We start from the raw sequence: 18,380 nt of genomic DNA, 5'->3' as shown, positions 1-18,380 counted from the left end.
TAACCAAATGCCATACAGTACATGCTACGTGTCACATATTCATAAGTCAACATTCTATGTCCTTGTCTTTTAAAAAAAAAAAAGGTCTGGTAAATGCACTGTAAGCTGCAGCAATTAGCAGCAACGATTTCCAGTTATTTCCCTCAATAGCTGGTGGAAACCATATCAGAGCTTAATATGTCAATATTTGAGTGTGATCAGGTGACCAGAAACACGACTCAAAATGACTGATGATGTTGATCCATATCTGCTGGGTGTGTAAATAATAAGCAAATATTTGCACATCAACATGATGATGCGTCATTAGTGTGTTGATAGCTTGTTTCCACTGCATCCAAGTGCAAATTCAAAGCCACTGTATTCACAGTTTGACCACTTATCGTCTATGGTCCAAGGTCAAGACTAATGATCACACTTTCCTTTGCTTTTGCCTTGCAGGAAGGCACATCAAAGTTCGCCAACATAGACAACAGGCTCAACAACAGACATCTTAATAAGGTAAGTCGAGCATAGACATGAGGTTTAGCTTTCAGGGAGGTGGTTGGTCTTCCTTAACAACCACCTGACAACCGAGGGCTACTGCTGTACATGTCCAACACTTGTGTGTAAATGGTTGTACTTGTGCAAACATGTCTCCTGAACGTCTCAGATATGCCACATGCTTGGTTTGTAAATTATTCTCACTGGAGTGTCAAATCATTTAGGGGTTACATCACCAGGATTTTTCAAATAGCTTTGGTCACAGAGGAGCAACTTAAAACGACCCCCGCAGTTGGTGCTGAGGCGAAACCTCAGATCTTCAAGCACATGAGAAAAACAAAAAATTTCATGAACTTAACAGCTCACGTTTGGTGTGAATACCAAACATTATAGCCTGAAGGACTGTACACCCCCACAGGCCTTTAGGGAGCCCTTTGAAAATGTAGAAATGATGCAAGACCCTGCAAAAGTGTCGTTAGTATTGTGAAAGTTGGGGGGACAGAGATATGGTATAATGTCTTTAGAAAAATGATCTGTATTCTCAGGCCTGGCAGAGGCAGCCGGCATGACAGTAGTCTAATTTTATTTACAGTAGAGTGCACGTCCTGCTTTGCACGGTGTCAGTGTGTCACTTTTTAGAGTTAAAAGCACGTTAATGAAAAACTCTATGACTTGGCTGCAGGATTAATAACGGATTACATCCGGAAACTACTCGTTTTCCTACAAACCGCTACATTCAAACGCTGATACAGATGTCATTGCTGCTAAGCAGGGGGCGTATCAGCGGTTTGATGGAGGGTTGTAAGAGGGATCTACCAGCATGCAGCAATGAAGTGGAACAGAGGGCTGTCGTCTGTCTGTGTGGCGTGTGTGTGTGGTGTGTGTGGTGTGTGATGTGCTGAATCCTCGGCCATCGTTTGAAAAATAGCTGCAGGCGTCTGCTCTGAAATGCCTCACTGTGAGGGCTCTTTACGATGTGGATAGAAATCTCTAGGGAACTGATGAAACACCTTTTTTTTTTTGGTCTCCACACAGTCCAATGCCCAGGGCACCGTGCCCTACCTGGGTATCTTCCTCACAGACCTCACCATGCTGGACACAGCTGTCAAAGACAGGCTGGATGTAAGTTCATCTCATCTCTATCAAGGGGAAACCACGGTCAGAGCCTTTTGGAAGTTGCTCAGCATTTTACACTGGTCATACTCACAACCTGTCTCTTCCTTTGCAGAACGGCTACATCAACTTTGACAAAAGGAGAAGGGTGAGTGTTGCAATACCTATTACTTTGAAATATGAAAGGTTAGAAGTTGAATACATTATCTGCTGCGGTGCTCCTGAAATAAGTATGTCCTTAAGCTTAGCTGATGATTAGATAATGAGCAGTTTTTGGCAAGTGAAGCTGCAAAATAAGCTTCACTTTCTGCAGCATTAACGGCTTTAACAGGCTGAAAGCGGGGAGGAGTCTGATGGTAAGAATTGGAGCACCCTGACAAAAACCCGGTGACCCTGAGATAATAGGAGCTACAGTAAGAAGAGAGATAGGAAGGATAGTTTTCAAGATAAGAGCGTATTAGAGTGAGCAGAGGTAACCGAATATCTGAGAGAGAAAATGATTAAGTGGAAGGTGCCGTGAAGTCCTAGATGAGAAAAAAAGACTGCAGAGTAGTACAAGATCAGTCAACATGTGTGCTTTTTTTATATTATGAAACCTTGTGGTGATGTGGCTCTTTGTTAACAGGAATTTGAGGTTTTAGCTCAGATCCGGCTCCTGCAGTCTTCCTGCAAAAACTGTGTTTTCACCTCTGACGAGTCCTTCATGCAGTGGTATCACAGTGTCCCCACACTAACAGAGGAGGAAAGGTAAATACATATGAATCTGTTCAGTTTCACTATATTCATTCTTTTATTTTAGGCAAATTCTATTGTATTTGTGTTTGCTAGATGTTGTTGACCTTCTCTGTCTGATGCTCTCTATCACAGCTACAGACTGTCCAATGAAATCGAAGCACCCAGTGAGCCGAGCCCCCGTGGCCTTGCTCCAACAGTCATCATCACACAGTGCCCAGAGTGAGCAATGCTGAGTGACCCACACACACACACACAAGTAAACACAAACTTGAAAGGATATTCTATTACCACAAAGGCCCCCACAGTTCACACTGCACAAAAGGATTTTGGTTGGTTCATAATAATCCTGATGTGTGTGCTAGCAATGTTGCACATGAAATATAATTTACACACCACAAAGAAAACAGGATATAACAGGTATCTGATATTTGAGTGATACCTCTGGTTGTACTCAAAGAAAAATTTGAAGAGTTCCTGTGTCTAATGACTCAGTGCCATGTTGCATAACAGGAACTGTAGACTTTTTTGGTAAAACTAATACACCACATTGACTTCACTATTCACCATACATTTTTCATGTCCCTCACATACCTCCAAACTTTAAGAAAGTTTGAACAACATTGAACAAGTGAACATCACCGAAAGGTCTCATTAGTGAAGTTGGTGGATTGATCAGATTCAAAGGGGATAGTTCAACATTTTGGCAAATTGGCCCATTGCCATAATCCCTATAGTCATGGCAGTAGGTTTGTTACCTTTAATTGTCAGTGCAAGATATTTTTAGAATGGAGGAGCAGCGCCGCGAGTTGCCCAGAGCTACGCTACAGAGGCTAATGGGATTTCTTGGTTTCCCTCATCAAATTCATCAAATACACAATCCAACAACTCCAAAACGCTCTTGTGGACAAGTTATGTCCTGCCACGTTACCAGACAGAGTTGTTTTCAAGGTAAATTCATGCAAAACTGCTGGTGCACGTTGCCATCGGGGGCAGTTTTTCAGCAAGCAGTCTCTGCATTTGCCTCAAAAACAACTCTGTCTTGTAACGTTCCGTTATTATCTCATAGTGTGGTGAATGTGCAGGACACAACTTGTCCACCAGAGCATTTTGGAATTGTTGGATTGTGTGTTTGATGAGTTTGATGAGGGAAACCAAGAAATCCCATTAGCCTCCGTAGCGTAGCTCTGAGCAGCTCGCGGCTCTGCTCCGCCATTCCAAAAAAAGCTTGCACCAACAATTAAAGGTAATGAACCTACTCCTAAAACTATAGCGATTATGGCAATGGGCCAATTTGCCAAGATGTTGAACCATCCCTTTAACATTTTAACATCTAAGTCATCAAGAAAACAATGATCCAGGAGCAATACTATTGCATTTCTGAGCCAAATGCTAATAAGAGCAACATACCACAGCCAAAATCTGAGTGATTAATAATGAAAACGATCATTATTTGCATCAGTAATTTGAATGTGTTTGTACCTGTTGATGTGTTTACAGCCTGAGCACGTCCAGGACCAGCCTGGCAGGTGACAGTGACAGCCTCTTTGACTTCCCCTCACCTGTCAACAACCTGCTGTCAAAACTCACAAAGGTAACATACTGGTACTCTTCTGTTAAGGCCAGCTGTGCATTTGTATTAGTTTGTCTCAAAGTCCGTATATGCAGAGGCAACTCTGTTCTGCTTTTGTCTAAATCAGCATGACGGCGCTGCGCTGCCAGAAAAACACTCACGTCCTTGGTTATCACCAGCAATGTCGCTTTTATTCTACTGTAGCATATGCGGTCTCCATCTGTGTCCTGCCTGGATGTTGACACGTCCCCTCCCACCAATGACTCCACCCCCGCCACGTTGACACCAACAACTCCCACAAAATCGCACCGCCGATCAGCGTCCTGCGGCAACAACCCCCCCAATAACATCCCGGGGTCTGGGCCTGACATGAGAATCATCAGGATACGGATGGACCTGCAGGACGGAAACCTATACCGAAGCATACTGGTAATAATTCACACTATTTGATTCTCATTTACTGCGCCGGCCGTGACATTGTGGAAAAAAAGCTCCGTCCCAAATTATCTGTGACACGCTGCACTTAAAGCCTCGGTGCCTCTGATCTGCAAGGATGCCATAATGATAGTCATCAGAATCAGATCCTCAGGATACAATGGACCTAGGATATCATTAGTGCAAATCAAGCTGTCCTAGTGTCATTGTTATTCTCCTCTCTCCCCTCAGGTTACAAGCAATGATAAGACCCCCACTGTGATCAGCTCGGCCTTGGAAAAGCACAATCAGGACCCGAAACAGGCATCCAGATATGAGCTGATCCAACTTCTGCCTGAAGGAAAAGGTAAAGAGCTAGGCTATTACCAGTCGAGCAAAAGGAAATTTACTGTACATCGTCTTTCTGGACCGTTTGGAGAAAAAAAAGAAAAAAAGAACTGAGATCATCTTGAGGTTTTGATCTGTAATTGTGGTGGATATACTTCAAATACTTCATTATAATTTGCAAAGCAACATCTATGAATACACTGATAAATAAATGATGAATCCATCATTTATGAAGTATGAAAATATTATCATTATAGATGAGCTCATCAATTGAAAGTTGAACATTTATAACTGTGGTTTTAAGTTGCAGACTAATAAGAATCCATAGAGGACAAATGTTTTACGAATGATTAATTAAGTATTTAATTATGCTTGACTGATGCTTAATAATGTGTAGTTATTATAAACTGTTACCAACAAAAGACCTGGAAGGATGGGGCAGTTTGCATCTTATTGAGACAGCAACAGTAGAGATATAAGAGATGTGGAGGGAGAGACAGAGAGAGAGGAAAGAGGAAGGACATTCGGTACATTCCCCACCCGGCCATGACCCAGACATGTTGTGGTTCATGGTTGCCAACTTAACCTCAGGGTCACCAGGTCGACCTCATGCCGTGTCGCTTTTAGTCTGCGGATGTTTATCAGTGCAGCGTTCTTCATGAAGCTCTACTGAATCTTTTATTTGTCTCTCTTCCTATCTTGATGCAGAACTGCACATACCTGCTACAGGAAACGTCTTCTATGCCATGACATCATCAAGTGTTGACTTCCTGTTGAGAAGGAAAGGCGGGAACACTCCTCTTGGCTCGCAGCCGATCAGCACGGAGACGAGCGCCACGTTTCCTCGAATCAAGGCCAAGGGGAGGAGATTGGTCAGGACTCTGTTTTGACATCGGATTTTCCTCGAACCTTGTTCCACAGCACAGTGACATTTTTCTCGTGGTCCTGACAGGAACGCAGGGCGACGTCCTCACAGACAGCAAATGTGGCCTTCTCTGTGCAAAACAACAAAAATCAACATTATGCCTTTTTCCAGTGTTCCTGCGAAGCTGGTTCTACCAAAACACCGAGACCAAGACCACGTTTGTCAGACTTTCTCAGACCTCCTGCTGCCGCCCCTCTCTGTTCACCAGAGCTGTCTGCTGCTGAAAAAGTGTCACTTTTTCCAAACATTATGCATAACTAATTTACACCCAGAGGAAGAGCAACAGAAGCCTTTAACTGAGTGATTTTGGTGCTGGCTCTCGAGTCCCAGTCAGGTAGCACTTAAAAACCTTTTTTTTTTTTTCATTCCAACTCAATGAATAAGATCTGTTCTAATTACCACAAAGAAATCCCTTGTTGTGTGCCTCAGCTGTGAGTGACGTTTCCAAATGTAAAAAGATGTAATTGGTCAGAACGTGTTTTCGGTTATCACCCTTGAGGCTGTTAAAGGATTTTAGACTGTTCTAAGGAAGAAGAATGATGAAATCTAAAAGTACAGAGCCTGTCAGGTCTGGTCCTGGTAACCGGTCATCAGGAGGACACATGGATGGAAGAAGATGCAGTGGAAGTGCATCGTTGTAGCAAAACACTGGAGCTTGTCACATGACATGTGTGTTTTTTTTGTATATATTTATATATTTTGTACATCTGGTGTGATGTCAACATTGTGTTTACACTGGCAAGGAGCTCTCTAGTCCATATTGTCTATGTCATCAAATACCTGCAGTTTCCACTACAGGCCAGCACATCTCTACACACAGCAAATATTTCAGATAGGACTCAAGCAGATGTTAATCTCATCTTAAAGCTGCATTACTCAATATTTTTCTATAACCATTGAATCACATTTATATTGTGAAAGTGAAGGTGGAGTTGTGATGAACCATTTTCCAACTCTCTCTAGTGCAATTTTTTTTTTGTTGCTTGCTTGTTTTGGCTAATTGGTTTGGTTTTAAATCCCCAAAATGTACTTTATGGTTCATCTTCACAGCTGTTCATACCCTTTCAAACAGCAGCACTTTTCAGACAAATAGCTCTGGCTAGAAAACAGACTGTGATATCACCAAACATCTAACAGCAAAAGAAAACCTTGCAGCTAAATATTTTTAGCTCCCAAGCTAGATTAAGCCAGCTAAGATAGCCATAGCTGGCCAAGCTAGCTTCAGCTGGTCAAGCTGGCGACAGAGGTTCTCAGAAGTTGCTAGAGACCAAACTAGAACTATCAGCAGTGTGAAATGCACTTATTTCATTAAAAGGACAGCAACATAACTCCAGACAAATCCTCCTTGAGCTGAATGGCACCCTGGAATCAGCTGCTGTCCGATTCATAAGGCAATAACATGCTACATGGCTTATTTTGGTGTATTTGTGGCCACAAAGCTTCGTTATTGCAGCTTTAAAAACAACTTGCAACTCATGGCTTTGCTTCAGTTCTGCAGCACCAGAATTGTAAGGACAACAATAGGGGAAAATAAGAACGAAATAATAATTAATTAATTCTACCATTAGGTGTAGGTTTTTCCAGGTCTGAACTTCTCAAAAGAGCATAAGCTAAACGTAATTTATGCAGACTTTGCAGCAGCTCAGCAGGAGACATCTTCACTGCTGTTTGCATTCAGCACAAAGACTCAGCTTTGATGTCACGTTTTGAATTCAACTCTGTGTGGGCTTGAAACACACAAGCTCGACTTTTGACTTAAGTCTTGTGACCTCTGGTCGTGGTACTCCCTGCTCAGTGCTGGTGAGGCCCCCTCATCGGCCGAGGCACGAGCATGGCCCGACCAGGGAGAGGATTCTGGGTAATATTAGGTGACGTGTGCTAGCGTAATGCTATGCTACTGATTGTTTCAGTGCCTTTCTTCAAAGGGTGCTCACCTTCCCCATGTTTGCATTAGAATGTATACAGTCTACGTGGAGGAAATGCAGTCACCTCCAGTGCTGTGTGTCACATCAAAGCTCTTTATGCACTACATACAGGATGTCCTATTTTTGTGGTAATAAATTTACTTTTATATGAATCCCATTGCTTTTGACTTATGTGCTGTAACATATTCCAGGTTCAATGCAGACATACTCTCCATTGCTGCTGAATATCCCATCAAACGGATTAAAACTGTCTCCACATGTCAAATTCTGACATTTCTATTTTTCTCATGGATAAAGAAAACAAAGCAAGGGGAATATACATCAGCTAGACAAAAAGAACACACCTCTGCTCTACTCTTTTTTTATTCAGATTCAAGACAGCCAGCATCTTTCAAGCAAAATCAAGGTCAGAATGAATGTACGAGGAACAAAACATAACAAAAATTGTTTCTGGGTATGTCAGAGAAGCACATCTGAAACACACAGACATGCATTCAAACTCAGTTAATGATACAAACACAAAGTATTAAAGCATTCCTCACACCTGAATGTTGTCAGTCTCTGTAATTTGTCAGTAAAATGTGCGCATGTGATAAATGCAAAACATAGTGCAATTAATTCGGTATGTTCATAAATTTAAAATCCCATAAAAATCCATTTTATACAGATCTAAAAAAGCAAAGCCTGATGCTCTCCCTGAGAACAAGCCCACCAACCAGCTAATGTTGATTTAAACACAAAAAGTCAGAGTTAATGAAGCAGCACTCATCCAGTTTGCAGCACTGTCTCTTCAGTTTCAGCTAAAACAGTACCCGGTGGCTGAAAAGACACTTGACACCAATGCTTTCATTTAAGGTAGCACTTTTTCTGTTTTTTAAAATGAACATATTTCCCACAAACCCCTCTGTTCCCCATCAGATTAGACTGCTTATTCAGTTGTTCTGGATGTGTTCAATTTAAAGGAGGATGTTAACAGCCCTTTATAAAACAGCCAAAAACATGAACACACCATTTTCTGCTGAGCTTGGATACGTTTTTTTTTTTTCTTCTTCAATGAAAGACCTCAGTGTGTTTTTCCTCTGAGTCGAGGCTTCCCAAACCACACACACAGTCTCAGAGAGGCTTTGTGAGTGTTAACTGTTAATAAATTATACCGTAAGATGTTTTTAGTTTCACTATGAATATTTAATTTTACAGATGTGTCCTAATTCAAGCAAAATTTACTTACTCTTGTGTTAAATGCTGTCTTGTAGAGAGCTGAAGTGAAACTGTAACTTCCAGTTTCCGCTCCAGAAGTAAGAAAACCTAATTTCAAAGACATCTGTTACGACACTAATAATTACAACTGCAGCCTTGGAGCAGAGCCTTACTCAGCAGCATGTCATCTGGCTCGCTTTATGAGTGTTCAGATAAGGACGGTAGCTTTTACATCATTGATTATTCAATATTTATGAATTTTAACTGCCTTTAATTACCACTGTTTCCCATAAGCCCTTGAAGGTTTTGGTTTAAATGTCAAGGCTAAACAGAAAAGACGAGTCCACGAACAATCTGAGGGGTTGTGGTTAGTTCACACACATTTCCTGCATCTTCCCACAATTTTTCCAACATCCCAGGAGCACACTTCATTTTTCACAAACGGCAATGAAGAAAAAGCTGAATGAGGAGCTGCATTGAGTAACAGAGGCTGACTGGGACATGATGTCATGACTTAGGGTCTCCATATATTCCCAGGAATTGAGTGTTACCTCAAACTATCAGAGATGTACATGATAAGAAAAGATAACCTTATTATAAAATGGTACATGAGTTGTTTCAAGGCATTAAAGAAATATATGCTATTTAAAGGGATAGTTCAACATTTTGACAAATTGGCACATTGCCATAATCCCTATAGTTTTAGGAGTTGGTTTGTTACCTTTAATTGTCGGTTCAAGCTATTTAGAACGGCGGAGCAGAGTCGCGAGCTGCTCAGAGCTACGCTACGGAGGCTAATGGGATTTCTTGGTTTCCCTCATCAAACTCATCAAATACACAATCCAACAACTCCAAACCACTCTCGTGGACAAGTTGTGACCTGCACATTCACCACGCTATGAGATAACGGAAAGTTACGAGACAGAGTTGTTTTCGAGGTAAATTCATGCAAATGCGTTCCCGTCTGGGGCAATTTTTCGGCAAGCAATCCCATTAGCCTCCATAGCGTAGCTCTGAGCAGCTCGCGGCTCTGCTCCGCCGTTCTAAAAATAGCTTGCACCGACAATTAAAGGTAACGAACCTACTCCTAAAACTATTGGGATTATGGCAATGGGCCAATTTGCCAAAATGTTTAACTATCCCTTTAAAACCCAGTCAGGTCAACACTGGGTGGTTCCTCCTCCACAGGCCTCACACTGTAGCGCTGCCGTCCTGTAAGCCTTCCACACCACCGGGTGCTGCAGACACACCGTGCCGCCCCCTCGCTTCTCCTCCGCCTCGTTCCGGTTTATGTCGCCCACGCACACCCACCCTCCGCCTCTGCCGCCGTCCCCGGCCGCCTTGGTGCTGACGGCCCACTTGGAGTGGTCCTGGCTGGCTTTGAAATCGAACGTCTGCCCCGGGTTGATGAGCGTGATGTCCAGGACCTTCCAGCCCAGCGAGCAGTCGGAGGGGAGGATGCCTGTGGAGCGAATCCAGAACTGGACCAGGAGGTCTGACTGGAGGGCCGGGGCCACCCAGGAGTGGTAGAGGTCTAATGAAGCAGAGAGGGAAGATGGATGAGAATAACATGACTTTAGGTCACATAAAAAGTGACGTATGTATTTAAAAGACAATTCAAACTTGTCCTGCTCATTTTTGACTATTTATATGAAGCTAAATGTGAAGGTGAGCCGCAGCCAGACTAAACTTTAAACCACTTTTACTTCTCCAAAGTCGTACCATTGTGAAAAGAAGATCCTTTAGCGAAGCTGACAAAGTTGGTCCCATCCTTTGAGGTCAAAGTCACACTGCGATTGGACACAGTTTTGGCATGTGGAAAGATGTGACCAGACAGATGTTTTTTCTTACAGACAGCAGCCAGCGCAGGCACCAGGGACGCCAAGGACTCAGGGACATCGCAGTCGTACACATTAGGCTGATTGATCTGCAGCTGCTCTCCTGTGGTGCAAAACAAATTAGATTGAAGGCAAACACCGCTAACGGCACCGTAGAAGCACAATTAGTTTAAAACAGTTAATGAATAGCACTGTGCTGGTCACATGGGTGTAAAGGAACAACCTGCAGCACTGTACTGTGTAATGTAATGAGAAAAATGGGTGTGTCTTATACAAAATGTATTTGATTTGTAATGCATTGTATATTTGTTTATTCTTATTCTCATAATTTTTTTTTCTTATCATTATTAATATTTAAAAATAAACCAATACACATTTTCTTGTAATAACACTACACTTCTAATTCTAATGTCACCACATTATACAACGTCAGCTGCTTCCTAAGCTCCTTTGTGGCTGCAACTGATGTTGATGCTTTCATTAGTAATTAATCAGCCCATTATTTTCTAATTAATTGATTCATCATTTATTTAATAGAATGTCATCATGTATGTCATCTCCCACATCCAAAGCTGATTTGATGTCTTCAAACAGCTTGTTTTCTCCAACAGTCTGAACATCAAATTCAGATTTATGTGAGACTAAGAGAATCAGCAGATCCTCATTTTTAACTGGAAACTGGAACCAGAGAATGCATTTGTCTGTTGTTTCATTTGTTGTTTTTAGCTGCGACAGCTGGACGGACGGCAGTGAAATGTACAGATGCTCATGATAGACAAAGGATGTGTGTGATTTGACAATCCACCTCCTGACTTGGCTTTGGTTGTGAGCGAAAGGCCTCAGTCAAGCAAAAAATTAAATGAATGCAAAAAGACAAAACATAAGCAAATAGAAACAGCACTTTTGAGCATCAATCATCGACTATCTGAATATTAAAATGGGGAAAAAAACAGCATCATTAACTCATGAGCTCAACATCCCTGATGGATGCTCGACTACATGAGCCACAAACCATGGCAACACAAAAGCATGTCCCAGGTGTGTCTGGGTATATTCATCAGTTTTGTGAAAAAACTGTTGTTTTGTCTTTAACGTCTGTTGTGCTGAGTGACTTGGAACATGCTTGTGTGGTTGTGGTGTCTGAATTTGCAGTGCGTTCCTGTATTTGGTTGTGTTCTTATTATTGGTCTGTGCATGTGTTGTCAAACTGATGCTACGACTTCTGCTTGTTTTTCCATACGGCTGCAGTGTGTTGAGCTTTCAGGGTCAATGTATTAATCATTCATTATTTTTCTACTAAATCTGTGCATTTAAAGTAGTTATACTAAGAAAAGCCACAAATACGCTATTAACTAGGGCTGCTACAGTAGTTCTGACAACATACTAGTCTTTACATAATGTGTGGGTGTATTTTTAATGTCTGTGTCTAAAAAAACTTAGCGGCAGTCTTAAATCTCATTAATGTGCAGATTCCTGCTGCAAGGTGCTGTAAAACAAAAACGTGACACGGCAGCGATCACCCTCTGCTGCTCTGTCACAAACATTTATACGATGCACATCCACGTCGCCCCGGACACTGTCACGCTCTCATCATCCCAGCTGGAGAGGCGAGAATCTGATGAAACAAATGCCTGCCGCAGTGTGAGGGCCGATATCTCTATGGTTACAAACCTCCATCTAATTACATTACCCCAGGCACTGCCTTAGCAACTGTGCCAACTGCTGGGTCTGCCAGGGAACTGCAGAGCCAGCACAGTGACACGCCGATGACACCTGTTTACGCTGATTATCTTGGTTAGCGATTGTTGTTGTTGCCGTGTCGATACCTGACTGGACTATTAAGACACGAGACAGTGATGACTGTAGAGACTCCCCCCCGCCCCCCTCCCCTCAAAATGAGACAGCCTTTGTGATAAATTATGGAGCACCTACGTACGCTGACAATTCAATTTATGATTCAATAGCTTAAGTGTTCAGTGTTGAGGTTTGACAAAGGCAGAAATATATTCTTAAGCCTTAGAAACAGCGTCTGCACCCTCATGGGAAAGTAAACCTCTACTTCAACTCATCAGAAGTTTTAACTCCCAAGATATATTGCATACTGTATGGTCACAGGCTTTAGAGACAGTGTAGAATAGATGGAGCTTATGTAACTGGCTGATAGGATGAATATGATAAAACTCAAATGCATCAGCAAAACAAAATATCTGCTTATTCTTCCTGATAATCTTATAGGCAAAATAGCAGCATATAGAGGCTGCAGCGGCTGGAACTTTTAATAATACACTGCACAAAAAATGACCCACTTTTTCCAACAATATAGATAGGAATGTGAAAATGAACTCTTCAGTTCCTTGTTAATTAAATCGCACTGACTCAGAACAATATAATGTAATAGCAGACACGAGGCAGAGTATGAATCTTCATTAGCTGCCTGCTCCTTCCCTTCACAACTCAACAGAACTGTAATGTGATAGCACCACCCATTTAGACATCCTCATAAAGCGCTGACTGTGGTTTTCTAGCGGCTCTGCCTGTGCTAAAGAGGCCACATGGCAGGACTCCAGTCTCACCGATGGTCTGGAAGCGGCTGAGCGGGTAGGTGACGCAGATGAAGTTCTGTCCGTTCGTCACGCCGCTGCTGGGGTAATAATACTGTCCCGCCTGCCGCACGGGGGGGAAGCGAGGGGTGCTGTGGACCAACCAGAAGCCCTGCTCCTTATCCAGCAGCACAACACCTGAGGAGCGGCCAGATGAACAATGTCAGTGTAAATCCATGTCAAATGCTCTGTGAAGTAACTGGATGTCAGTGCACAATGTAATACACATACATACAACTTCCTGCATACCTGTGCCAACAAGTTTTTTTTAATTATTTATTCTTTCTATTGATACAATACTATATTATTGTTGTGACATGAATCCACCACTTAAACAAAAATACAATGATTTTTGTTTCACAACAGTCCTGATCCTTTCTTTTTTTAACATCATCTTTATTTACTGTGTATTAACTTTAAACAACTTTTGGATGCTTTCACCTTTTTGTGCCTTATACGAGATACCAGGTTTGTGCTGTTACAAAATCTACATGTAGTCTTGTTTGCATTTTTTTTTTATGGTACATACAGTACAAAAACTGGATTTCCATTTATTTTGTTACAGACTTTTCATTTAGTGTTGATTGATAGTGGCGGCCCCTGTGGACGAAAGCGGCGGAATGAAGACTGCATTTCCCACTGTCATGAAGACGTTTGTCTGGCTGGCGCGTGTAGATTTGTTTTGGAAACGTCGGAAAGAAGACAGGACTTGCTTTTTTTTTTTTTTTTTAGCAGCGTAATGTATCTATTCGTATCGTTTCGTCAGTGGTCCGGCCCCACCATGCCTTCCAGAGGTATAGAATTAGACTACTTAGAAATAGCATATCTTCACAATGATGGGCTCATTTGCTGTTGTAGGTAACAGAGACACATCAGCAGAAACCAGAGACTTTTGCGTATCCAGTTAAAAGCTCCGTACTGGGGCTTTAATTTCACATTAATTTACGCATATGTGTACAGAGTTTAAAACATGTATTTGTACAAGTCAAGTTTACACTCAGTTGTCAGCTGAGGTGTTTCGGTTATGTATATGTCTTACTGTGTGGTGTATTGTGCTGGTTTAAAGATCACTCTCCTCTAACTGCATTTTAAGACTTTCTTTCTTGTTTGTTCACATGTGACAATAAAAACTTAAGAACTTGTTGTTTCACGTACCATCAATGACATGAATGGGCTGGACAAAATACTAGAAACACTTATAATACAACAGAACCACTAACTGTGACCTAAAAATGACCACAGACATTGTAACCATGATGAAGGCTTAATCCAGAGCTGTTGTGTTCATTAATTTGACCAAGGTGGACCTGGTAAACTGGTGACTGTGTATATAGAGGCCTAATTTAAAAAAATAAATAAAAATCTTTAATTTTATGAAAAAAAAAATACTGTAATAGACTTGCATGTTATACACTGTAAGGCAGCGTATCAGAGCTGCACTGTTGTGTTCACCTTTCGTGTGGCCCCGTTCTCCGTTTCCACTGTCGTTAACCCGTCTGTCACCAAAGTCCTCAGGTGGCTTCTGGTCATTGTACAGGATGTAGGCTAGCTCTGCGCTCTGTGAAGAGGGCCCAGAGTTGTTGTTTTATTAGAAAAGGCACAGTATGTACGGTATGTGTATAGGTGACTGATGCAACAGTTGGGGTTGGCGGTGGGAGACCTTCTCTTTCTTCTTTCTTTTCTTTTCTCATGTCTTTTTTACTTTTTGGGGTAAAGAGAGTCATGAGCTATGTCATTTGGGTTTGGATGGTGGTTTGTTTTTCTTTCTGTTTCGATATCTTTGTGAATACAGAGAGCACTTGTGTGTTGCCTGTGTTTTGTTTTGATAAAAATCAATAAAATCGACTCAAACCCTCATATTAAAAAACACAAAGATTATCCTATTTAAACTAAAATCCAAAATAAAACAGCAAAACTTTAATAAGTTAAGGTGTAGATTCCTCTGCGTGTTTTGTGTGTTACTTGCAGCTGAACCTGTTGTGACAGGATTCATAAAGCTGCAAACTGCGTACAAATAGACAGACTCAGGTTTTCAGTTCTCATTTTCAGTTTCTTATTCCGATTCAATAGCAACAAGTGGTGTTAACAGAAAAAAAAACCTATCACTGCATTTAATAAGTCTGTCTATGAAATGAGAAGTCATAAGACTGTAGTGGAAAAGCTGAAGCAGGCAAAAATAAATTACATCTGCTTTTGGTATTCCACTTGTGCTGACATCTGTGTTTACTGCTGATATTGCTTAGGTAAACACCACACTGTGGCTAAAGCTATAGGGGAAATCATAAATACATAAGTAATATTGCTAATTAGAAAACCGATCTTTATTGACTTTGATTCATATAATTGATTCTAAAAGATGATCAAATGGATAAATTACATTTTTTTGTGGGTGTACTTTGTATTTCAGATGAAAAGAGAAAAATAAATGCGTTTGGGCAGACAGTTTCACATTTAACACATGCCTAATATATATAGTACATGAATAAGGAACTGAAAACTGTGCAATCATTTTCTTTGAATCACATTAGAGGGACTTGAAAATGATCTCAGTCTCTCGGTAATACAAAACTGAATCTTTTAGTTAAAATAGATTACATCTTTTAAAAAGTCATCAGTAGGATCAGACCTTGCGTTGTGAGTACAGCTGGCCGACCGTCCTGCCCAGGGCTCCTGTGGTGTCGTTCACTGTCCCCTTCCCTTCGGTCCATCCTTCACTCCCCTTGTCCAAGAGTAAATACCTTTCCCCCTCGTCGGGAGACTTACTGCCGTGTTTCTTAGGCAGTTTGTACATGTAGAACCTGATTTAGAGAAACACATGTCAATGTCGATCTTTTTTTTAATCTCTGCTTTATAGGATTTGTGATTAAACCAACCATAAATAATATATACTGTATAAAAAGTGTTGTTTTTTTTCTCCAGCTCTATTATAACTGAATTACCAGTCTACAGCATCCCCTTGGTCATTGTAACAGCTGATTGGAGAGGTACCACCTCCTAGTGGCACAAAAGAGATCAGCAGGGACAGGAGCAGGACCATCTGAGAAGGAGAGACAGGCTAAAGTATGAGCATTGATGGCTGTAATTGTTGCTCATGATCTCGGCAGAAAGACTCCATCCTATATCAGTTTTGATGAACAATAAAATCCATAGCAAAAGGCTTTCTGAGTTTGAAAAAATATAGTGTTAATCTTCAAAGGTCCATTAGTAGGCTAACACATTTCCTCCTGTGCGTCCAAGGACAGTGTGTCTGAGCTGCAGTGGAGGTGCTGGAACATAAAGAAGGGATTTAGTACTAAAAACACTGTTGCAATGCAACTGTTACTGTTTTATCATTCAGAAACAAGACGCCTCAAATTCAGTTGAGCTGAAGAGAATCATTCCAGGGTTCCGGGGTCTAAGAGCGTAGAGAGACCAACCTGAACATCCTGGACTGACCACAGTGAGGCCCAACACATGAATATACATGGAGTGTTTGACAAAAGTGGAGCTCAGTGCAGCTGTGGACAATAACAACACTGGAAGCCAACTCAAATACAACACCATGCACCCAGTTGATGTCAACTACAACAAGTGCCAACTTGTCTCAAACCATGTTAAAAGCTGTTTTATGACACACGCACGCATAAACACACACACTTTACTATAGGCTAAAGTAATCCAAGAGGGTCTGGCTGCAGACCTCCACTGTCAGGCTGCTTCTTGCAACGGAAGTAGCCTGACAGTGAAGGTCTGCAGCCAGACCCCTCTCAAGTAACTTTAATCAAGTAAGTAGCCTACCTCAGAAATGCACTTGCAGTAAGTAGCTACAGTATTAGAGTAAAAGCACTCACAGTTCGGTGCGTATTACATTCATTATCTAGATTTAAAAAAAATATATATTATGTCAGCTCTGGTTTCAGGGGGACTCGTGTAAAATGAGTATAACATAACTGACTCCGCCGGCTATGATAAATCACAGTAGCTCTGCTGCACATTGCTGCCGTTGAACTAATTATCAAAGTTAAATCTGTTCTTTAAATCATCTATTTTGACAATGAAGTCGGTCGCAGCACAGGTTAACTTTCATCTACTCACTTACCTTCACCTCGGACTGAGCGTGTGTCCTCTACAGACTGTTAACGCTGTCCACAGCATGCACATAAGTTCACGAGCCTAAGCAACTTTCATGTTGGTTGAACTGCAGTGCTCACATCCTTGTTTTGTTCTGAGACAACGAGAGCAGGAGGAGACCGTGACGTAACGCTGCCGCCGGCACGAGCTAGCTAACAACGACGAGCAACGTCTCTCAACCATAGCAACAGCTTTCAACTTACTGAAACACATGAAAACTAAAACAAGTGGTTTATTACCAGGGTAAGTGATGCACGCAACAATTACAGGGGAAATTAATGTTTTAACAGATGTTTACATGCTGCGTAACTTCCGGTCTCCCGTCTTATCCTTGTCTGAAAGTTTCTGTCAGGTGGTCGGTGACGTCATTCTGTGAGCCGGCTAATAAAAGTCATGAAATAATAATAATAATAGACGATATTAATATAATAATCATCAAGTCTTATAAAGTGAGATAGATGGTCATCACGATTTTCCAATACAAAGACAGCAAACCTCCAGAGTGCATGTTTATAAAGCATGTTTAACTATAACTATAGCGGGGACTATCCATCAGTTATACATTATCTACAATGATATCGGTAAATACATGCTGACCTGGGTAATATTTGGTCTTTGAAAGGCCATGTGCAATCAGTCTGATATACTGACCCAACCCTAAACACATATTGCACATGTCCATCCAAAAAGTGGAACTTGGACCTGAGTCGCCCTGCTATTGTTTCTTCCTGTTTTATGCTTTCATAGTTTGGGTGAAAACAAGTGTAGGGTTTATATATTGTTAGATGCTTTTATCTCTTTCTCCTGTGTCTTTATTCAGGTTGTCTATCTTTCTTTATATACATATTTTAATGATTTGGAGTAAACCAAAGGTAGGTAGGCCTGTGACAGAATATCCATTTTTTCATCATTCAACAACAACTAATTACTTTTGAGGGAACCATTTCTTGCCCTGCTCCGTGACTCTAGTGTGGATTCTAACCAGCAGTGTCAGTCAGTGTAGCTATCACTGATCACATAATTGTGCCGTGTTTGAGGAAGTGACAGAGCGTCCTCTTGTCACCTCTAACCTCCCTTGTGCAGCCCGACCAGGACTTCCTCAGAACGCTTTCCTCTGAGCTGAGT

General features: G+C 41.5%; 2 protein-coding genes across 6 annotated transcripts in view; one reads left to right on the top strand and one right to left on the bottom strand.

Moving 5' to 3' along the window:
* The window catches only part of rgl2 (ral guanine nucleotide dissociation stimulator-like 2), a 58,098-nt gene extending 50,436 nt beyond the window's left edge, over positions 1 to 7,662 (top strand). For all 5 annotated transcript variants that reach the window (XM_085803578.1, XM_085803579.1, XM_085803576.1 and 2 more), the window contains 9 exons: positions 439 to 498; positions 1,516 to 1,602; positions 1,709 to 1,741; positions 2,219 to 2,340; positions 2,461 to 2,547; positions 3,826 to 3,919; positions 4,103 to 4,327; positions 4,565 to 4,679; positions 5,369 to 7,662. In XM_085803578.1, the coding sequence (XP_085659704.1) occupies positions 439 to 498; positions 1,516 to 1,602; positions 1,709 to 1,741; positions 2,219 to 2,340; positions 2,461 to 2,547; positions 3,826 to 3,919; positions 4,103 to 4,327; positions 4,565 to 4,679; positions 5,369 to 5,550 (1,005 nt within the window). In that variant the 3' untranslated portion in view covers positions 5,551 to 7,662. The remainder of the gene's footprint in view (positions 1 to 438; positions 499 to 1,515; positions 1,603 to 1,708; positions 1,742 to 2,218; positions 2,341 to 2,460; positions 2,548 to 3,825; positions 3,920 to 4,102; positions 4,328 to 4,564; positions 4,680 to 5,368) is intronic.
* A 2,115-nt stretch (positions 7,663 to 9,777) lies between these two features.
* dnase2 (deoxyribonuclease II, lysosomal) lies at positions 9,778 to 17,351 on the bottom strand. Its single transcript, XM_085803581.1, has 7 exons — positions 17,224 to 17,351; positions 16,085 to 16,182; positions 15,772 to 15,943; positions 14,598 to 14,703; positions 13,119 to 13,283; positions 10,430 to 10,648; positions 9,778 to 10,241 (listed from the first exon to the last, which is right to left on the bottom strand). Exons 2-7 carry the CDS (start codon positions 16,180 to 16,182, stop codon positions 9,868 to 9,870), a joined length of 1,134 nt encoding a protein of 377 aa, XP_085659707.1. The 5' UTR covers positions 17,224 to 17,351; the 3' UTR covers positions 9,778 to 9,867.
* Between the last annotated feature and the right edge of the window lie 1,029 nt (positions 17,352 to 18,380).

The sequence above is a fragment of the Trachurus japonicus genome, chromosome 16, assembly GCF_045865225.1.
Source record: "Trachurus japonicus isolate A0001 chromosome 16, Traja_1.0".
NCBI lineage: Eukaryota > Metazoa > Chordata > Actinopteri > Carangiformes > Carangidae > Trachurus > Trachurus japonicus.
Note: the sequence above shows the minus strand (reverse complement) of the source record. Positions and strands in the feature narration are given on the sequence as shown.